Raw genomic sequence first — 22,653 nt, 5'->3', positions numbered from 1 at the left:
GGAAGCCGCGAGTTTCCGCGGGGAGGCGGCGGGCCGCGCCGGTGAGTTGGAGCTCGGTCGGGACGGAGATAGGAAGTCGGTGGCCCGGAGCGGGTCGCCGGGTCCGAGGGCGAGGGCGCTGCACCGGGCGCCTTCAGTCCGGCGGGAGAGCCCGGGATCCGGGCCCGGACCCTGGAGCCCGGACCGCGCGGTCCCCGTGAGGAGAGGCGCTGTGGCGGGGCGCGGGGGTCCCGGGCGCGGAGCGTGTGCGCGGGGGTCTCTGGGGAGCGGGACCTGGACCGGCTGCCGTGTTACTCCTCTCCCCCGGCACCGGAGAGCTGTCGGGGTGCGCCAGCAGTTGAGTGAGGCTAAGACCTGCTTTCGGGGGTCTTCACGGCTCTTTTCCGGGAAGCCTGGGGGTAGAGGACTCCGGCCGGAGGGAAGGACGAGTGTGGTCAGCTTTCTCTTCTCCGGGAACCTGCACCTCCCGAGGCGGAAGGAGCCTGCCCAGGTGTGTCGCTATCTGGCTGACGAGCAAGGTTTTGTTTCCTTAGTAGGTGTGCACACTGGCCAGTCCCCGGGTATCTTGGGACTGTGGGGGCTGCTGGAAGGCAGGGAGCACTTGGAGAAGAACATGGCTGGGAACCTCAAAGGAGCAGAGAGGAGATGTGGAATGCAGAACTTCGGAGGGAAGTGTTAGATGGCCAAAGTTCCCTTCTCCCTTTCCAAAGAGACTTTGGGAAAACACCCACTCCTCTGTAATGTTTTGAGTCAGACCCATTTGGCATCTGTGTGAGGACTCAGCTTTGACTCAGCGCCCCACCAGCGGAGGGCAGAGGCTTCCACCGGGGCCCAGCCACGCACAGATGCACCCATGCTGGGCACCCATTCACCTGTTCCAGTCCCCCCGTAGCCCACCAGTTAGTTCTAATCTGGCCCTCCTGCCAAACCATGGATGGCATTCCCGGGTTTGAAGCCTGAGCCTTCCCTTCCAAGCCAACCTGCTGAGCTAGTGACCAAGGGCAGCCCTTGCATGCTGCGCGCCAGTCATTTCTTCTCTCCTTGTTGCCCCCTTGCCCTGATGCCTGTTCAGCTGCGTTTGCATTCTCAGGTTTTCCCCATTCCCCCTGCCTCCTGCCCACTCTCACTTCCCCTGGCACCCTTCAGATACGGAAATCAGGAAGTTAGCTACCACCTCAGCTTCTAGGGAGCATTGCTACCTACCTTTTTTTTTTTTTTTTTTTTTTTTTTTATGCCTCCTGCAAGCCCCCTCTTGGGGATTGAGCCTGCAACTTGGGCATGTGCTCTGACCGGGAATCGAACTAGGGACCTCTTGGTGCATGGGACCACACTCAACCAACTGAACCACACCCGTCAGTTGTGGAGTTTTGGTAACGGTTCAAGCCTCTTCTAGGCCTCTGGGAAGAAAAGAAAGAAGAGAGCGTGGTACGATGTTAGGACAAGAAGTAGAGTTTCTGGTTTTGTGCTGATTTGGCCTTCCTGTCCCCGTTCTATGCCTTGAGGTCCCTGGAAGTGATACTTGATGACTGGCAGTTTCTTTGGTTGCAGGTCCTGGAGTTCATGGTGAGCCTCTGCTCCACTGGGTTTGGGAGGATACCATTTCTTTTTTTCTCAGGGTCCATCCACAGGTCTGCAGTCTGCTCAGAGTCAGCAGAACTCACCGTGAAAGTGATGCATTTTCTCCAGTTGCACAAAATGAGCGTGAGGTGGTTAGCCAGACCAGGAGCTCAACCTCGTGTGGAGTCCAGGTGGGAATGGGGCCCACTGCGGGGAGTTAGCCCTGAGGACCGCTGGCCGAGAAGTCAGCTGGGGAAAGATGCTTATCCTCTCCATGTAAGGGAGGAGGGTCTCTTCTAAAGAACAGTCCTGATTCTGCCAGTGGTTTGTGGGAGTGGTGGGACTTTTGAGCCCTTTTGACGGCAACACTGGACAGAGCAGCATGGTGCCTGTTAGCACTGATGTGCTGCTCGGCTGCCTGGTGAGACGGGCATTGGTCCATTGCGCCATGGAGCTGCTCGCTGGGCTTAGTACTGGCCCACACTCGACCTGGCGCTATCCCTGTCGGTCAGAGATAAATTTGAATACAAAGAGGGAATCACAGGTGTCCTCATTGAAAGGAGCGGATTGGGGTTTCCAGTTGTACCCTGCTGGCTCCGTCCCCCTCTGAGATCCTGCAGTTCTCCGCTCTCTTATCTCCCATGTCCTTTCTCTTTGTCTGCAGCCTACTGTTCTGATGCAGAAGGGGAGGCAGAAAGTGCCACATGTGGATGCCCCCCTGGGCCTGCCCACCTGCCTCTGGCTGGAATTAGCTGGACTCTTCTTACTGGTTCCCTGGGTCATGGGCCTGGCAAGGACAGGTGGGCCTGAGGCCCAGAGCCCAGGGGGGCTGAGTTGGGCTGTGCATCTGGACAACCTGGAAGGCAAGGGGCAGGAGGCGACTGTGGAGCAAAAGGCAGATGCCTTGGCCCGGGCAGCAGGACTGGTGAATGCTGGGCGCATCGGGGAGCTCCAGGGGCACTACCTCTTTGTCCACCCCGCTGGGCACCAGTCAGACCAGCAGGTAGAGGCCATCCGGCAGCAGGCAGAGACCGTGTTAGCCAGACATGAAGCTGTGCACTGGCACTCAGAGCAGAAACTGCTAAAGCGAGCCAAGCGCAGCGTCCACTTCAATGACCCCAAATACCCACAGCAGTGGCACCTGGTAAGTCCAGCCCTACAGTTTTCAGCTTAAGATGGGTAGATTCTGGATATCCAATTCTCTTTTTAAACTATTAATTAATTACTTTATTTATTTTATTGATTTGAGAGAGAGAAATATCAGTATGTTGTTCTGCTTATTTATGCATTCGTTGGTTGACTCTTGTATGTGCCCTGACCAGGGATCTAACCCGCCACCTTGATGTATCGGGACAACACTCTAACCGACTGAGCTACCCGACCAGGCTATCCAGTTCTTTAGTGAACTCTTGACTGTATTGCTTTTCAGCTTGCCTGGACTTTTCAGCTTGCCTGCAGAGACATTTCTGTGGGCTTCGGTGGTGTGTTTCTTCCTTGGGCTCCATCTTCCCTGTGCTCATCTCTAGAGAGCCCGTGGGCTACAGTGGTCAGGGGCTGGGTGCTGGGGCCAGGCTGCCTGGGCTCAAGTTCCAGCTCGGCCACTTACCAGCATGTGCCTTTGGGCAAGCTGCCTAACCTCTCTGTGCCTCAGTTTCCTTCTCTATAAATGGGAGATTTTATTTTATTTTGGGGAGATTTTAAAAGTACCTCTTGTAGAGGTAGTAAGGATAAATGAATTAACATGTGAGTCCCTAATACATGATAAATACTTTATAGTGTAAACTATTGCCCTGACTGGTTTGGCTCAGTGGATAGAGCGTTGGCCTGCGGACTGAAGGGTCCCGGGTTCAATTCTGGTCAAGGGCATGTACCTTGGTTGTGGGCACATCCCCAGTAGGGGGTGTGCAGGAGGCAGCTGATCAATGATTCTCTCTCATCGATGTTTCTAACTCTATCCCTCTCCCTTCCTCTCTGTAAAAATAAATAAATAAATAAAATATAGTGTAAACCACTAACATAATATAATCTATATATATAAAAGCCTAAGTGACTGTTAGGCCCCAACAACCAGAATGACCGGAACGACCAGCCAGTAGCTATGACATGCACTGACCCAGACCTTGCTGCTGGGGCCCATCAACCCCAAATCTGGTTCACCCGCATCCTGGACCCAGACAGGAGGGAGGAGGGAGCCCGATTCCTTACAAAATCGGCCGTTGGTTAGCTTGCTGCTGGGTCCAACCTCCCACAGTTCCTCCCTACAGCAGACGGCCACCCCCCACCCCATCAGCCCCGATCACTGGCCAGGCTGAGGGACCCCATCCATGCACAAATTCATGCACTGGGCCTTTAGTGTTATCCTACATAATAAAATGGTAATATGCAAATTGACCGTACCTCTGCTATGCCTGCAATTGGGCTGGGAGGCCCAGGGGGGCGGGACTTGGGGTGGCCAGGGTAGCCAATTGGGCCGGTGGGAGGAGCGGGGGGCGGGGACTCGCGATCGGCCGCTGCACTGCTGAGCAGGGACCAAATGGGGCTGGCAGGACGCTGAGCTGCAGCCCAGCGGGCCATGCTGCGGGAGTAAACGGGCCTCTGGGACCGCGCGCACGGGCCCCCAGCACCACAAGCACACACCCCCGCCCCAGCCGACCGTGCGGCGGGAGTTAAAGGGCCCCTGGCACCACGTGCACGCGCCCCCGCCCCGGCCAGCCGTGCAGCGGGAGTGAAGGGGCCTTTGGGGCCCGGAGCTCAGCATCCGCGCGGCAGGGGAGGAACCAGAAAAATGGATCTTTCCAGTTCCTGATGCTGACAGCCCTCTGGGTGCCGGGGTCCTCCACCTGCAGCCCCCAGTCACAGCCCATCAGCCCCAGTCACAGACTGGAAGCCCCCTGCCGGCAGTCCAGACGGGACCAGTGTTGTGCCGCGGTGGTGGGTGTCAGCGGGCATGCTACAGACATCAAATCACTGCCACCGAGGCCATCCCCCCACACACACTCGCAAGTAGTATGGTCCAAGGGGGTGACTCCTAAGGCAAGGCTCCCATGGCAGCTGATGCTCACCATGCCAGGTGAGGAAGCCAGACCTGAAAGCCCAAGCCCCCGAGTACCCGAACTGCAGGGCGTCATGAGCCAGGGCCCTGAGGAGGCCCCAGGACAAGCATCTTCCCAGAGGCTGTGCAGAAGGAGGGGAGGAACCTCTGGCTAGAGGCCGGGGTGAGGGATGCTGGCGTCTTTGCAGGCCAAGACAGGGCTGAGGGACACCCCCCCACCCTGCACCCCCGTGCATGAATTTCGTGCACCGGGCCTCTAGTCATAATATATATTATGGAGCATAATAATTGTATTAGCCAACCTTAAGCCTAGCCACCATTTCATCTATTTTTTAAAATCTTTATTGTTGAAAGTATTACATATTTCCCCCATTGACCCCTTCTAGCCCGCCCCTCCCCCCACCCTACCATTTCATCTTTGTCGCCCATGAATGCTGCCACCCTTTCCTGTTGACCTAGGTTGTGGCAAAGCTCTCACTTGTCCCTCCTTGACTCCGCCCCCACCGGGACCTTTTGGTACACAAACTCTGTCTGGCTCTTTGATGGCAGCCAAGAGGAGAGCGGGGCCGCTAGCTTTACTGTGCATCGCTGTGAGCTGTGCTATCTGTCCCTGGATTCCCAAGGCCCTGACACAGTTCCTGACCCTGTCTGTCCTGCAGAATAACCGGCGGAGCCCCGGCAGGGACATCAACGTGACAGGTGTGTGGGAACGCAACGTGACGGGGCGAGGGGTGACTGTGGTGGTCGTGGATGACGGAGTGGAACACACCATCCAGGATATTGCACCCAACTATGTGAGTGGCCCTGGGGTGACCCCTCCCACCCCCATTTCTCACCTTCATATTGCCTCAAGCTCGTCCCCTTTCTTAGAGGTCTGAGAGCCAAACGGAAGGGCCTGGTGGGATGGTGTTCATCTTCTTCCCCAGCCAGCATTCCAGACTGGCAGTTAAGATGTGGCGTGGCTCTATCTCAGTAAGGGAGAGGGTCCCAGGTGATACTAACTGGGCCCTGTCGCAGCTCCCTGCCCTGGGGAGAAAGAGTAGAGCCCTAGGCAGCTGCCCTCTCCACACCGTTCTGAGCACCTTCCTCTAACGCCTGGCCTTTAGGTAGCCTACGTTGTTTTTATCCCAGGTTTCCATGTGGTGGAGCAGTTTTCTGGACACATTTCTATAGTGGACGCGAGAGAAGTGTCCTAAGAACGGTGGCACTTCTCAGTTTTGCCCTGGGGTCCTGCCTCATATCTTGTAGCCCATGTGGTTTTCAGAGAGAGATGGGCTTGCTGCCCTGGCTTGGAGCCCAAACTCCCTCTCTCCCTGAGCTCTAAGATCTGACCTCTTAGAACCAGTGAGTGACCACATGTTGCCCCGCACAATGTTTCAGAGCCCTGAAGGCAGCTATGACCTCAACTCCAATGACCCTGACCCCATGCCCCACCCGGATGTGGAGAATGGCAACCATCATGGCACTCGATGTGCGGGAGAGATTGCTGCCGTGCCTAACAACAGCTTCTGCGCAGTGGGAGTGGCATATGGGAGTCGCATAGCAGGTACCTTCCAGTTTAGCCTCAGTCGGTCTCCCCTGTGATAGCAGTCTTCATTCCCTTCCCCAGCCCCTGGCTGTGTACTGCCTTGGCCCGACCCTCAACACACACAGCATAGAACAAAGGGTAAGCTCATAATAAAGGTCTATAGGACGAATCGGTTCACTGGTATTTTTTTCAATGCAGTGGTGTTTTAGGCATGCATTTAGCAGCAAGCCCCGCCATATAAAACAGCTAAAAGTGGGAATGCTCTTGATGCGGATGGAGGCCAGTCCCACCTGCTCAGTTGCCTCTTCCCTTTTTCTGATCTTGGTTGTATCCCAACTCATTACAATGATACTTCCTTTACTTATGTGTGCTATACTTGTATTTGCAATTTACCAAACACCTTCTCATCTGCCCTTCCTCCTTGACCCCACGTGTCTGTGGAGGCTCCTCCCCAGCTCTCCAGCTCCCCAGCTCCCAGTTTTTTTGATGGTCGCTATCTGCTCTCCATCCTTTCAAGAGGTCTGAGAAGCCCTGGCCTCCACTTGGGGGTTTTTCTGTGGCTCCTTCGCCTCTCAGGCTTTGTCCATCAAGCCCATCTTGAAGGGAATGAATGGGGAAGCCCTCCCCATGATTCCTCGTAAATGCTTAGAACGCACCAAATGCTTAGACTGACTAAATTGGGTGTATTCCTCCTACACTCCAGCAGAGGGCAGCAGCCCTCTGTAAATGAGGCTATGCGAGCCGGAAGCCTTCAGGGTCCAAATCCCTTCTGAAAGCCCTCAGGTCCCTACATCGTCACAGGACATGGCCACCCATTCTGGAGGGTGAAATTAGGCATACATGGGAGTAGTTAATGGTAACGAGTACCTTTTATTGAGCGCCTTCTATGTGTCAAGCAGCACACCTGTGTTTTACATGATTAAGGATGCAAATTGGGAAACTTGGCTACCTACATTCTTCCCTATGCCTTTCCTACCAGATCCCATGATCCTTAAAGTCTAAGATTTAGCATTATATTTTAAAAAGTATTTCAGGATAGGTACATACACATGGTATAAAGAGCACAAGCGCACTTAGGGGAAAAAGTAAATCTCCACATATGGCTCCCCACCCTCTAGGTCCCCATCTCGGGACAAGCATTCTTGAGGAGCTAATGTGGCCTTTGCTGCCTAGGTATCCGGTTACTAGATGGACCCCTGACAGACAGCATGGAGGCTGTGGCGTTCAACAAGCACTATCAGATCAATGACATCTACAGTTGCAGGTGAGACAGACCCAGGCACAGGTGAGAGGGCCAGAGGCTTGGACACCTGAGACTAAGTCTCCAACAGAAGAACAGCAAAATGAGCTGACTCCGGCAGGTTCCAGCAGGCTCTGCTCCTTGGGTTCAGCCTATCAGCCCATTGCCCTCCTTTCTCCAGATCCCCAGCCACTGGGTTCTTAGTCTTAAGCCTCATGTCACCCCAGTCATCAGGTTGCCACATGAGGAGTGCACCAGCTTTTTAATAAGCTCATCGGCCTCTGGGAGCAAGTGGGCTTTCCTCTCCCCCAGCCAAGCTGAGTGCCCAGCACCAGTCCCCTTGCCCTGCACACAAACACAGCTGCAGCTTCAGGCTGTGGTTGTGTTGGGGTCGGGTGAGATTAAGGAGAAACAGATTGGGCTGCGCCCATGGCACTGATGGCACCTGTTCTCCCTAGCCAGTACCTCCATTAAATCCATGACAGCCGCAGTGTCATTTCCTCTTGGAGAAGGAATGGAGAGTCCTTGTGGGTGCTCCTCCGTCAGGCCTAGTCATAGATCCGAAATCCGGAGAGGTGCCCCCTGTCCCTGTCCACCATGATGTCCTGTCGCCTGCTTCCTGGACCTGAGGAAGGGATTTTAGGAGCAGGTTAAAGTAGTGCTAAACTGGGAACGTTTCTAAGGAAAAGAACCTCAGCACACACTTCTCTCTTCCACTTTGGAGTGGGGGCTGAACCTTCGACCCTTCTGACCTTCCATCATGGGAGGCCTGACCTGGAGCCTTGAGAGGAGAGCGGGAGCCCAGGCAGGCGTGGCCGGCCGAGCCTGGGGGCCTGGGAGGGCGCCACAGCCTGGCTCCGGCCCTCCCTCGGTGTTTCTCCACAGCTGGGGCCCAGATGATGATGGGAAGACAGTGGATGGCCCTCATCAGCTTGGAAAGGTACGTGACCTGCAGGAAGCCTGGCGGAGAACCGGGGCACACCCTCCGTTCCGTTGTAGAGGGACACTGCAGGTCACTCCTCACCCCACCCCGTCTTCAGGGCCAGGCCTGTGCCATCTGACCCGGCCGCCTCCTTTCGGAAGAGCACTCCCAACTGGGGACAGGAGGGTGGAGGGGGGGCACAGGTTCTGAGAAACGGAACAGGCTCCCAGATGGCTCCCTATTTCTGGCCTCCCCGCTCTGATGAGCAGAGTGCATCCATCAGCAGCTGCTTAACTGCCAGCTTCCTCCCCTCCTGTGTCCAGCTTAACCCTCTTCACCCGGCCCAGGCCGCTGGGCTGTGCTCCTTTCCAGAAGGGGAGGACAGGGCAGTGTGTAAGGAAGGCGGAAGTCTGAGTTTCCCAGCTGATTCCCGGGCGTTCTTGCTCCTCAGGCCGCCTTGCAACATGGGGTGATCGCTGGCCGCCAGGGCTTCGGGAGCATCTTTGTCGTGGCGAGTGGCAATGGGGGCCAGCACAACGACAACTGCAACTATGACGGCTACGCCAACTCCATCTACACGGTCACCATAGGTAGTCCCCTGTGCTTCCGTGTGCGTTTGCGTGTGCTTGTGGTGAGGGACTGTATCCTGGTGTGTGTGTCACTCTGTGGTGAGGGGACTCTATCCTGATGTGTGTCACTCTGTGGTGAGGGGACTCTATCCTGATGTGTGTCACTCTGTGGTGAGGGGACTGTATCCTGATGTGTGTGTGTCACTCTGTGGTGAGGGGACTCTATCCTGATGTGTGTCACTCTGTGGTGAGGGGACTGTATCCTGGTGTGTGTGTCACTCTGTGGTGAGGGGACTGTATCCTGGTGTGTGTGTCACTCTGTGATGAGGGACTGTATCCTGGTGTGTGTGTCACTCTGTGATGAGGGACTGTATCCTGGTGTGTGTGTCACTCTGTGGTGAGGGGACTCTATCCTGATGTGTGTCACTCTGTGGTGAGGGGACTCTATCCTGATGTGTGTCACTCTGTGGTGAGGGGACTGTATCCTGATGTGTGTGTGTCACTCTGTGGTGAGGGACTGTATCCTGGTGTGTGTGTCACTCTGTGGTGAGGGGACTCTATCCTGATGTGTGTCACTCTGTGATGAGGGGACTGTATCCTGGTGTGTGTGTCACTCTGTGATGAGGGACTGTATCCTGGTGTGTGTGTCACTCTGTGGTGAGGGGACTTGGTGCACGCGCACGTATGTGTGTGTGAGTGTGCAACTTACCGGTAAGGAGACTGTATCTTGGGGAGCCCCTTTCTCTGTGTGTCTGAGTGTGAGCAGGACCTTCCCTGAGGGTCAGAGTGTGAGGGTCTCAACCTGCTCTCGCGGCTTCTTTGGAGTCGCCGTGCCTGACAAGGCTTTGCGCCCAGCCTGTGGAGGTAACCTGCCGCCTGCACCCACCACGGCTGGTTAGGCTCCTGCTCTGCCGTCTTCCCATGGCCCACCTGCCTCCTGCCCCATCCTGGGCTCCCACCACAGCATTGCCCAGTGGTGCTTCTGTTCTTACCCGGCTTATGCCCTGACTTCAGACTTGTCGAGATCAGACTGTCCTTTTCCACGTGGCCCTCACCCCTCACGTGTGTGTGACTCACCGCTGACACTGAAGGCTAAGGAGAATGAGTGTGTGAGTGCATGCGGGTGCGGAGGTGGGATGGCCCCGGTGGTGCCCTGGGGCGAGCCCACTGGGAGAACGGTATTTAGGGCACAGAACACCCTCTGCCACTTGACGGGGCCTGTTCAAGTGAGGAGTGTGGCACTCGAGGCCCTTGGGCCACTGAATCATTTTTCAAACTCAGGACCACCTCCAGCTGGTAGCTCAAAGGTAACTCTGCTGTTACCAGCTTTCGTCTCAGCTCCCATCCCTGCCCTGCCCCCAGGTGCTGTAGATGAGGACGGACGGATGCCGTTCTACGCAGAGGAGTGTGCGTCCATGCTGGCGGTCACCTTCAGCGGTGGGGACAAGATGCTCAGGAGCATTGTAAGTGCCCCCGCCTGCACTCCTGGCCCCTGGCCCATCACCCTGTGCCCCATCCTGTGCTCAGCCGCATCTTCCCTCGCAGACCTGCGACTGGGGGGCCACTGCTGGAGGGCAGAGCTGAGGCTTGGAATAATCTGGGAAATGGTTTTTATCTCTAAAATTTTAACTTACAAGTTAATTTTATGTACTGTTAGAGGACTGCTAAGTGTCACATTGATGACAGACTTCTTTGAAGTGCCTTTCTTTGGTAGAATTTGGGCTTGGCTACTTTTTGTGGGCTTAAAAAATCGTCCCGTTGTTTTCCAGCCCTTATGTAAACCCTGTGCGTTCTGGTGTCTACTCACTCCTGGGCACCTTTGCTCTCAGGAGCCAGCAGTGGTTGTGTCTCTGGGACGGGCAGGAGAAGGAGCCGGGCAGGATAAGGAGTCGGGACCGTCTTTGGGCCCAAGAGAGAGCTCTTCCCTGGGACCACAGCAAACGCGAGCTTGGAGCGAGCGAGAGAGTGGAGCCTTGAGCTCTGGGAGCCTTTACAGGGTTCAGGGCCTAGTGCCTGTGCCTGGCTGGCCCAGCTTCATCCCAGGTCTTCATGCCAAGTCTCTGGCCCTCCTCCAGAGCTCCCTGCGGCCTTGCCGCCCGGGAGGGAATGGAGGGAATAAAGGGGAAGGGCCTGCCTGGCCCGCGCTGGGCTGCAGCCAGGGTATCAGATTTCCTGGCCCGGTGGGAGGTCTCCTGCTGCGCCAGATTCCCTTTCCAAAACTGAAGTTTTGTTTTGCCAGTAAATGATTCTGGTTAACACAGTGTTCCAAGGCTCTGGGTCAGTTGACCCCCACTTCGTGCCCTGGGGAGAAGAGAAGAGAGAAGAAAGGCTTTGCTCAGCAGGCGGGGGTCTGGGTGCACGGCATCCCCCCACCAGGCCAGACTGGGCTCGGAACAAGAGCAGGAACATACTGTGCTCTTGGTGCCCTGGCAGAACTCTCCAGAACCGCTCATCCCGCTCCCCCTTCCTCCCTCCTCCCCCCCCCCCCCCCCCCCAGGAACCAGTAGAGCTCCCAGGCATCATCGTCAGTCTCTTCTGTTCTAAGGGGTGTTACTTGGGTCCTCCTAACTCAGCTCCACTTCTTACCCCGCCTCCACCTTCCATCAGAACTATAACTTGTCCAGAAGTGAAGAGAGAGTGAGTTTCCATCTTTGGGATGTCTTTGCCTTGGAAGGCTCCCGTTGCCAGTTTCTGGTCAGTGAGCAGCTTGGCGAAGCTGTCTTCCTTGAGGGCAGGGTGTGGAGGCACATGCCACCACCACTCGGCTGCCCGGGGCACTTCCCTGGACTTCCCTCTGGCTGCCTGGGGCTCCTGCCACCACGGCAAGTTCCCAGACCTCAGCCACACTAGACTGTGAGGCTGTTTCCTTAACAGGAAACAATCCGTCTGCTCCCTGGCACAGAGCAGGCCTCCCACTCATTGAGGACAACTTGGGAGTTTCTCCCTTTCCTTCTGGGAGTGCGCGGTGTCTGGGTGAAAATTACACCTCCTGGCAGCTGCTCTAATGGCTGGGAGGGAAGCAGTGAGGACAGCGGAGAAAGGGCAGCTCTTGGCAGAAGCTAGGACCCTGGTCTCTGGCCCAGAAGAGAGGGTTGGAAGAAGAAAATTCTCTGGTCTTGTGCTAAACCCATTGTGCCGCATCTCGGAGATTCTCAGGGTCTCCTCAGTTCACCCCGGTGTGGTTCCAGGGTCCATTATAGCAGAGAAAGAGCTTGAGGCCAGACAGATGCCATCTCTCCCCCCACAGGCAACTCTCCGCTCCCCACGCCCTCTCCCACCTCCCGCTCGCACCAGAGGGAGAGAAGGGGGACTCCTAAAAGCCGTCCTGAGGCACCAGGCCCAGAGCAGTGAGGCAGCTTGTCCTGTCAGTTTCCACCAGCCAGGCAGGCAGTGTAGACACTGGCCCCATCCCGAGCCTGTGGGTGGGCAGGGACGACATCTCTCCCTGGGAACACACGCGCTTTGTTTGCACTGATGTCACTGCAGCTCCTTATCGCCAAGCCGCCAAGTTGGATTTCCTTGAATGGTGCCGTCACTGTTGTCCCAGCTCCAGCCGGGCCCGGGAGCTCCTGCCCACTTCCTCTGTCTGGCATGGCTGTGGGGTCTGGAGGCTTGGGAGTGGGGGCTGGGATGGGGAATTTGGGGTTGGATCATTGGAGCAGCAGGCGTCAGCACACTGTCCCCAGCACATAGGCCTCACATGCCTCCCCCTCCTTCCTTTACAACCAGCCCCCCTAAGTACCTCTTCAATTGCATTTGCCCTTCTCGGCTCTCCTGAGATTCCTTGCGAGGCCCAGAGCTGAGGGTCTACTTCATCTTGACCTGCTAGCAGCCTCCCGCTGGTCAAAGACTCAGCTCTCCCAAAGGATGGGCCAGTCTGTACCCTGCCCTCCACAGTGCCGTGAGCGCAGTCTAACCCAATGCCCTCCTGTCCCACTGCCCAGGTGACCACTGACTGGGACCTTCAGAAGGGCACAGGCTGCACTGAGGGCCACACAGGCACCTCAGCCGCAGCCCCCCTGGCAGCCGGCATGATAGCCCTCATGCTGCAGGTGCGGCCCTGCCTTACCTGGCGTGATGTCCAGCACATCATTGTCTTCACAGCCACCCAGGTGAGATGCCACCAGGCAAACACGTGAACTGGCCCAGCCGACCCCCGAGTTCTGGCTCGAGGACTTCCAGGTTCCAGGTGTTAGGTGCCAAATGCCTTTCAGAGTCGCATGGGTATAGAACGGGTGGGGAGTCCGTCACCAGAAACCTCAACTCATTGTACCTATTTCTGATGCTGCCATTTTACCGGGCTTCCTCGCTGGAGCCTGACTCCTGGCTCCCTCTCTGGAAGCAGGCCTTTGGGGTGGTGACACCATGGGGCAGCTTTCCTTGGGGAACCCATAACCAGTGGCTTTAGTGGGAGGGTCTGGATTGGAGCAGCAGCAGGGTGAACAGGGAGGCCGGAGATGGGTTGTTGAGATCACTTTGGAAATCCAGGAGGCTAATCGGGACCTCTGTCCTCAGTACGAGGATCGCCGTGCAGACTGGATCACCAATGAGGCAGGCTTCAGCCATAGCCACCAGCACGGATTCGGCCTGCTCAAGGCTTGGAGACTCGTTAACGCAGCCAAGGTGAACAGGTGTCGGCCGGGCAGGGGGCCACATGGAATGACCAAGGGAGGGCTGACTGCCTAACCAGGCGTGGGGAACCTTTTTTCTGCCAAGGGCCATGTGGGTATTTATAACATCATTCATGGGCCATACAAAATTATCAACTTAAAATTAGCCTGCTGCCCTAGCCGCTTTGGCTCAGTGGATAGAGCGTTGGCCTGCGGACTGAAGGGTCCCAGGTTCCATTCCAGTCAAGAGCACATGCCCGGGTTGTGGGCTTGATACCCGGTGGGAGGCGTGCAGGAGACAGCTGATCAATGATTCTCTCTCATCATTGATGTTTCTATCTCTCTCTCTCCCTTCCTCTCTGAAATAAAAAGTATATATATTTTTAAAAATTAGCCTACTATATTTGATCAAATGTTTAATTACCTCACCCCTAATGCCTTGGCAGGGCCCAACCAAATGATATCATGGGCCTTATACGGCCCGCAGGCCGGGTGTTCGCCACCCTGGACACCATTGTCTGGCACTTTGTAAGTGCTGAATAAATGTCCATTCATTGACGTACCCTCATCCCAGCTGACACCCATTTTACAAATGAGGAAGCAGGTTCAGCATGTCCATTGAAGTTTCCAGAGCATTTGTAGGGAGTGCTGGGACCTGGGACCCCTTGGGACACAGTGCTCTGGTTCTCATCTTCCACCTGGACACCCCTCTCCTCTGGTTTTGGATTCAGTGCCATAGGGAGCACTCCCTGGTGTGGCAGGAGCCTCAGGAATGGAAGAAGGTGATGAGGACAGGAAAAAGAGAGAGCTGGGCCCTGAAGATCAGTGGATGAGAGAGAAAAGGAGTCCAGTCTTGTTTGTTCATCCACCATCTCCCCTTTTCCTTTCACAGATCTGGACATCTGTCCCTTACTTAGCTTCCTACGTCAGCCCTGTGATAAAAGAGAACAAGGCTATCCCACTGTCCCCCCACTCCCTGGAGGTGCTGTGGAATGGTAAGTAGTCCACAGAAAGGGGGTTTGTCTTGGGGCGGGGTGAGGGGGAACTCGCCCTCCCTGGGCTCTACCCCTTCCTTTAGGAGCTGAGCTTCAGCCAAACCTGTGGCGTGTCCATGGCCATTTTAGGGCATGTTGCTGCTTCTGAGTGGCTGCCCGCGGCCCAGCAAGGCCTTCCTTCCAGTCGCTGGGAGAGGAAGGAGCTGCTGAGCCGCTGATGAGAAAGGCTGTGGGGAGCGGGGTTGGGCCTGCAGATGAGGCACGAGTTGAAAGATGTTCCTTTGCATTCCAAGCTGAGAACTTGCCAGACAGTTCTCGTCATCCCAGTGGCCTTTGGATGAAGTGAAGGAGTTGAGATTTCTTTGATTCTCAACCTTGGCTAATACAGGGAGAGTCGCAGGGGGCTGCTGGGGGTGACAGAGGAGAACGGGGTCTCCCCTGGCTGTGGTTGTCCTCTGACCCGCCTCCGTCTCACCATCCCCAGGGCTGTAAGTCAGTGGTTGGTGTTGAGCACATAGATTGGGCACCTCCCAGGAGAGTGTCTGCACTTTCCCAGAGTTCCCACGTGACGTCCCCAGCTCCAGCTCCTCAGGGACTTCCTGTCCCTTGAGGAATTTGACAGTTATTGGCTATTTTCTGTGAAGATTGAAGCATGTCATGTGCTGTGCCCAAACTCGAACCCCAAACTCGCAGGAAGTGATCCACCCAGAGCAACTACAAGAGGGTGAGCAGCCGAGGGAGCTCAGAAAGGAGGGTCAGGCAGCGTCCCGCAGGGGAAGGTGTCCAGTCTCCCTGACCATGTCATTGGTGCCTGGTTCCCTCTAGGCCAGTGGTCGGCAAACTCATTGGTCAACAGAGCCAAATATCAACAGTACAAAGATTGAAATTTCTTTTGAGAACCAAATTTTTTAAACTTAAACTTCTTCTAACGCCACTTCTTCAAAATAGACTCGCCCAGGCCGTGGTATTTTGTGGAAGAGCCACACTCAAGGGGCCAAAGAGCCGCATGTGGCTCACAAGCCTCAGTTTGCCGACCACAGCTCTAGGTGGAAGGAAGTCTGTGAGTGCCGTTCTCTGCATGTTTCCTAAAAGGGACCTTGGAACGGGCACAAGGCATCGGCCAGGGTGGGCAGTTCGGGAGCAGGCCCAGGAACGCAGCTCATGTGAACCCAGGCTTTGTCTTGGACTCTCGTGTGTCTTGGAGATGGTGTGCCCTTTAACTCCTGCCCCAGGACTGCTCCCTGTCACTTAGGTAACACAGTAACCCACAGTCACATCTGTCAGGTGAGGGGTTGACTTAGAAGAGGGTCAGGGTCCTTTCTAGCTTTGTCATCCTCTGCTCCCACTACCCAGGGCCGTGGCCCAGCATGTCTGACAAGCTCCCTCAGGTATAGAGGCACCTGGCTACTGCTTGCCTGTCGTTAGGGAGCACGAGAAAGACCAGGTTGTCCTGGGCCGAGGAGACTGGAGGTGGGGTAGTGGAGAGAGGACGAAGCCGGAGCGTGCAGACCCTGGAAATTGGACTGGTGGAGCCTGTCGTCAGCGCGGAGGACGCCAGCAGGACTCGGCTAGTGTCTGAGCTCTGCGGGGTGTCGCCCCCTCTGTGGGGATCGAGTAGCACTGAGGAGACAACAGAAGGCACACATCTATGTGCCCTTGGAGGCGGAAGGAAGTATGTCCGGTTAATAGAACGTTAAGCAAGTTAGTCCTAGACCATCCGGAAGGCTCTCCCCTAGAGCCCCACTGAGGTCTTTCCACCAAGATCCGGTGATTCCGTGTGAGGGCCGGAGCGGGACTCTTCTGGTGCGCAGGGAGCTGAGCAGGACAAGGTGGAAGGGAGGGGAAACGCCTCGAAGACTGGAGCAGTGATGGCATGTTCTCTGTGCTGAGCGCCGTGGCCACTGGCCCCAGGAGGCTACTAAACACTTGAAATGTGGCTGGTGGGACTGAAGAACAACTTTGTTATAATTAAATTCAAACAGCCATGTGGCTAGTGGCTACCATATTGGGCAGTGCAGCTTTAGAGCAAGACAGGTTTTTATTTCTTCCCATTGGCAGGAGGACACAGGGAATGGATGGGGGCCCTGGGTTCCTTTAGGTCGGATTCCTCTGAGCTCTCCACCAGAAAGGTGGAGAGAGAAGGGTTCAGGGGGATTGTCTACAACACAAGAGAGTCTGTGTATTTATAGACGGTTCCTGAACACCACTTGCACTTACCTTTGATCCTTATTGGCAGCCTGAGTGTGTGGTTAGCCCTCTGCCTAGGCAGGGAATCCTGTTCCTTCCCTTCTCCACCTCCTCCCTCTCCACGGATTCCTCCTCCTGCCTTCATCCATCCTCGCTCACCTGTCAGGAAACACAGTCAAGTCCCCGCCGCCCTTCAGCCTGTCACCTTTTCAAAGGAATCGTGTAAAGCCATTGCTGCTTGTGTCACACCCTCTCTTGACCGCTGACGCTTCGCTTCATCACTCACTTTACTTCATTACTTCGTCTTCTCCTGGTCGGACCCCCGGGCTGGCTCAGAGCTCATCCTTGGACCTGTTGCTGTGACCCTATCAATGGCCCTGTGGCAGCCTCTCTGCGCCCCCAGCGTCCATGGCCTCCTTGCTCCATGGCCTCTCCTCGGAGCTCTGCCTGGGGTACTTGTTTCCTTGTTTGCTCACCCCACTCCCAGCCACGAGTGCTGCTGGGCTCACCCCAGGTTCCTGGTCCTCGGCATTTCGCGACCGGGCAGCGGCTCGTGTCTTCAGCTGCCACCGCTTGCACAGGAGTCCTAGAGCGAATCTCTCCTGATCTCTTACGGGGAGGATAGGCATCTTCACAGCTTCCCTGAGAACCTGGGCAAAGAAAGCCCTGGGGTCTTCTGCTCAGAGGGTAAGAGTTGAAAAAGACCCTCCCTTACCAAAGGCCAAATAATAACATGATGATCCACTAAGACTTGAGTGCTTTTTATGTGCCAAGCACTGTTCTAAGTATTAACTCATTTAATTCTAGTATTCTCACTTACATGGCCACCCAGTCCCTGTATAGACCAATAAGAACCACCCAGTTCCTGTGTAGACCAATGAGAACCACCCAGTTCCTGTATAGACCAATAAGAACCACCCAGTTCCTGTATAGACCAATAAGAACCACCCAGTACCTGTATAGACCAATAAGAACCACTCAGTCCCTGTATAGACCAATAAGAAATGCCATTGTGGCCTGGCCCGTATGGGTCAGTGGTTGAGCATCGACCTATGAACCAGGAGGTCACGGTTCAATTCCCAGTCAGGGCACATGCCCAGGTTGCAGGCCCAGTGTAGGGCACGCAGGAGGCAGCTGATCAATTATTCTCTCTCATCATTGATGTTTCTATCTCCCTTTCTCTCTGAAATCAATAAAAAAAATATATATATATTTTAAAAAGAGCCGAAACCAGTTTGGCTCAGTGGATAGAGCGTTAGCCTATGGACTGGGGGGTCCCGGGTTCGATTCCATTCAAGGGCATGTACCTTAGTTGCGGGCACATTCCCAGTGGGGGGTGTGCAGGAGGCAGCTGATTGATGTTTCTCTCTCATCAATGTTTCTAACTCTCTATCCCTCTCTCTTCCTCTCTGTGGAAAATCAATAAAATATATTTTAATAAAATAAAATAAAATGCCACTGTGTGCACATGCTCACAGACAAGCCCTCACAGGACTCTTTGGGTCCCTTTCCCTTTCATTCCGTGATGCTGTCATTTACTATTGACAGCCCTCTGTGCACTCATGCTCTCCAGCTAGCTATGGCTGTTTCCTTCATTTTTCCTTTCCTGGGTCACTGTGTGCTGTCGGCTAGTCCACCAATACATGACAAACACGAACGAAATTGCTGGTTTCCTTATCACCTCTGGAAAGCCAGTCTGCTTTTCCCGTTTCTCCCATTGTTGTCCTTGCCATTACTGTTCCCGAGCCTCCCAGACTTTAGACTCGAGTTTTCAATCCCTCTGTGTCCCTTGCCTCTCCTCAGGTCTTCACCTGTCCTCTCCTGCAATTTAACCTTTCATTTATTTCCCTGAAATGTCCTTAATTGGTTCATTCGCTCTACAAATAAGTGCGATCTACCTCATCGCAGGCACTGTATGACATTTCTGTGATTCAGAGGTAAGACATGATTCCTGCCTCTGGGCTCCCAGCCTGGGAGGGAAGACAGTCCATGCGGTGGGGGTGTCAGAGACACCACAGCCAAGATGACAAGTGTCAGGATACAAGCTAGCTGGAAGAAGAGGTGGTGAAGGGACGGCGGGCAGCGCCGATGGGGTCTCCGGGGGAACTGCAGGTCCTGTGGTCCGGCTGCAGCGTGGGCAGTGAGGGCAGAGGAAGATCTGAAAGTGCAGGCAGGAGGCCAGTGGCCAGTGTGTCTTGAAGTCTGCGGGGAGCCTTGGAGATAAATTGTCACCAATCAATGTTAGCAGTAAGGGAGAAGAGCAGTCCAAGAGACCCACCCCCAAGACCTTAGCTTTTAGAGATGCTGTTAACTCCTTACTGATGACATGATATGAGGCTTATGGAGTCCATTAAAAGAATCTGGGACGGGGAAGCAGTGGGGATCCCTGATGAAATAAGATTAGCCAGATAGTCATAATAAGCTTGGTGTTGAGATCATGTTTGAAGTTTCCTATAATGAAAATTTATATGTCAACGTATATATTTCTATAAATATTTTATATTTTTTTCAATATATAAATCAAATGATTTCCAAGTTTTTAGCTTGGGCAACTGGTTAGATGGTGATGCCAGCAAGTGATATTAAGGATGCAGGAGGAAGAACAGATCCCGGCAAGGGCGGAGGAGTGGAAAGCACAGGAAGGGAAGTTTGGCTCCACTATGTTTTAGGCTCCTCTGTGTCATCTAAAGGTTGTATCCAGGAAACAATTGAATAAATAAGTGTGCAGGTCTAGACTGGAGGTGACCTTGTGAGTCACCAGCATAAAAAGGGAAGAAAAAGTCTGGGAAGGGTGGGATTCCCAGGTTGGCGGATAGATGAAGGGTAAAAAAGGACCCAGGAGCCTCTGAAGAAGACAACTGACAAGAGATCGCCTGGGAGGGGAGAAAGGTCAGGAGGGTAGTGTTACAGGCACCGAGGTGCTGAGAGAGGGCGTGGACAGGGCGGAAGGTGTCCCTGGCTCATCAGTGAGGCCACGAGGACGTGCTGTTTGAGTGTGCTCAGAAGGGCAGGAGCTAGACAGCAGCTGGTGGAATAATTAATGGGACAGGAGATTTCTGGTTAAAGATGGCAAATTGAACACATGCTTTTATCTCTGCTTTCTCCCAAAACCTCACCAAAATAACAATAAAGGAATAAAAATGGCATAAGCACAAGGACAAAGAGAATGAGAGAGGAGACCACAGCAAATGAGATATTTCATCACATTTTTGGAAGATGGAAGTGAATGGAGAAGTGAGCAGGGCTAAGAAAATCGTGTAGCAAAATACCCGCAAGGGCGATGCTAAGAAACAAGCCCTTCACACCACAGAACCCCAAAGGCACAGGAAGGACTTGGAGGCCCCATGCACTGCAGAGGACAGAGATGAGGTATGAGACTAAAAACAGGGATCAGTTAAAAGGAAGACTCCCAAGGACCTACTCCCATCCTTAGCCCCTTCCTTATCTAGGCAGGAGTTGTGAAGTTCATTCTCCACAGCCAGGGACCCAGGTATGGTGAAAGCCAGGAAGTACACAGAGGGAGAGGAGCCCCAGGGGTGAAATAGGTTAGCTCGCGGTACTTACACAGAGAGAGGCAAACCCTTCCCAGCCAGCAGCTGCTCAGATCCGAGAGCGCTGGCAGCCAGGAGACTGGAAACTTCCTCTCTGGAAAAATGGAATGATCTCCCTAGCCGGTTTAACTCAGTGGATAGAGTGTCAGCCTGTGGACCAGAGTCCCCGGTTTGATTCCGGTCAAGAGCATGTACCTTGGTTGCAAGTTCCTCCCTGGCCCAGGCCCTGGTCAGGGCATGTGTAGGAGGCAACCAATTGATGTGTTTCTCTCAGATGGATGTTTCTCTGTTTTTCCCTCTCTCTTCCACTCTCCCTAAGAATCAATGGAAAAATATCCTTGGGTGAGGATTAACACACACAAAAAAGAAAAACGGAATGATCCCTTATCAAAACACACACAGATACTGATATGTGGGTCCCTCCGTGAAACAGTCCTGTCCCAGTCCAGTTCACTTTAAGGAAGCCCACTGAGTGGAAAGCTCCACCCATGGTTAGAGCTTCCGGCTGGCTTTTAAAGATAATAGGGATCATTGGCTATTTGAAAAAGTGCTCCAATACCTCCCAGATTTTGAGGAAAATTTTTCCAGTCGAGAAACCCAGCCTAACTAATAACCATGTGGGAAGGCAGGATAAGGAAGGATGTTTTCAGACGTGTAAGTCTCTCGTGCTCCGTTGGTCTGAAAGCGCTAGGAGATGTGCTCCTCGGCAGTGAAGAGGAACCGAGAGAAGAAAAGGTTAGGAGGAAGGAAAGCAAGGGAGGGACGGGGTGGAGGGCGAGGGAGAGGGTGCAGAGAGGAAGCGAAGCCGAGTGGGAGGCAGAGGAAGGTCCCAGCCCAACAGCCGTGCAGCAGGTGGGAACGGGGCAGGAGGGTCCAGAGAGGGACCTCCAGTGGGAAATGGTACTGAGCCTCTGACGTGTTTGTTCATTTGAAGAATAGTATCCAGAGGCGTTAAATGGTTCTTTTGTGAAGTTTGGCAAGAAGTAACGGTAGGGACGTGAATTTAAGTTCACCAAAAAAACGGATCAGTTATTCACTCTAGAGGGGAAAACAGCAAATTAGTCAGGAAATGACATATCATCATTGTACATACTTGACTCAATTCCATATATTTGTAAGGTCATTGTTTGGCAAACAAAATATTGATCTAACCAAAAGCTGTGGTGTAATTACTTTGAGAAGGCAGAGGAGCGGGCAAGGTAGGGAGAAGACATGGGCTTGAAGTTAAGTCCTTATCTGCTGTAATCGAAAGTCAACAATCAATGCCTTTATTGATAAATCATGAAATAGCCATACATGCTTATTACTTAGAAACATGAAGGTAGATCCCAGAAGAAAACAACTAACAGCAATAAAAGGTGTTTGGTCCTGGGGAGTGGAGGACAAAGGTGGCGAGGAGCGGTAGGGAACTGCTCTTTCACATCATAAGCACTCCACACCCAATCTCGCCCCTGCCGTGGCTACTCTAGGTTTCATAAAAACATGGGAAAGCAGAATCTGCTTCAGGTTTGTGCCAGCTTAATTCCAGAGATTCAGAAATGTTACTCCCATGCAGCTGTTTTCTTTACCCACTTCTTCAGTGTGTGACAAATATCACATCTGTGCTTGGGTGTGGAGAGAGCAGAGTGCCTGAAGAATGGCTTCTCTGTGTATAACACATCCAACAGCAACTTGGGCTTACTCCTCACGGGTGGCAGAATACTATGGCCTTCTGTGACAGTCTGCCCTATACATGAACAAAGAAATAAGTAAATAAATAAATATTACAGCTGTGGTTACAGACACAGTAACACACCGTGGTGACTACCTTATGTAACCGTTTTCTTAGCCCAATACAGCCTTATCCCACTCACCTTTCTTGTGCTGTTATTGCAAGTATAGCACAATCCTATGTACACTGTATACAAATTGTATGTAATTACTTCTTTTCATTTAATATATTTTTATTGATTTCAGAGAGAAGGGGAGAGGGAGAAAGAGATAGAAACATCAATGATGAGAGAGAATCATTGATCAGCTGCCTCCTGCACACCCCGTGCTGGGGATCAAGCCCACAACCTGGGCATGTGCTCTGACTGGGAATTGAACTGTGACCTCCTGGTTCATAGGTTGACGCTCAACCTGAGAGCCACACCAGCCAGGCTGTAATTGCTTTAAATCAGTTAAGAGAAGGAGATACTGTTCACTTAAACTGTCTTCTATAAGGACACAGTTACATTTCCTGGTGCTTTTTTTCTTTGGATTTGAATTGCCAACTGGGACCGTTTCCTTTCAGCTTAAAGAACTTCTTTTAGTATTTCTTATAAGGTGGGTCTGCTGGCAACAAGTTCTCTCAGACCTTGTTTATCCGGAAGTATCTGTTTTGTATTGTCTTTGAAGGATAACTGCTGGATTGTAGGACTCTTGGTTGACAACACTGCCTGTGAGAGTGGCTAGATCTTG

General features: G+C 53.7%; 1 protein-coding gene across 1 annotated transcript in view; it reads left to right on the top strand.

The window, feature by feature from the left end:
• Positions 1-55: 55 nt before the first annotated feature.
• Positions 56-22,653, top strand: part of PCSK7 (proprotein convertase subtilisin/kexin type 7) — a 26,724-nt gene continuing 4,126 nt past the window's right edge. Inside the window, 12 exon segments of the mRNA XM_079787877.1 lie at positions 56-196; positions 1,616-1,748; positions 2,222-2,701; positions 5,269-5,403; positions 5,990-6,155; positions 7,311-7,401; positions 8,263-8,317; positions 8,751-8,889; positions 10,231-10,331; positions 12,813-12,980; positions 13,384-13,491; positions 14,371-14,473. Of these exon segments, the coding sequence (XP_079644003.1) occupies positions 2,234-2,701; positions 5,269-5,403; positions 5,990-6,155; positions 7,311-7,401; positions 8,263-8,317; positions 8,751-8,889; positions 10,231-10,331; positions 12,813-12,980; positions 13,384-13,491; positions 14,371-14,473 (1,534 nt within the window). The 5' untranslated portion in view covers positions 56-196; positions 1,616-1,748; positions 2,222-2,233.

Source organism: Cnephaeus nilssonii (genome assembly GCF_951640355.1).
Source record: "Cnephaeus nilssonii genome assembly, chromosome: 13".
NCBI lineage: Eukaryota > Metazoa > Chordata > Mammalia > Chiroptera > Vespertilionidae > Cnephaeus > Cnephaeus nilssonii.
Note: the sequence above shows the minus strand (reverse complement) of the source record. Positions and strands in the feature narration are given on the sequence as shown.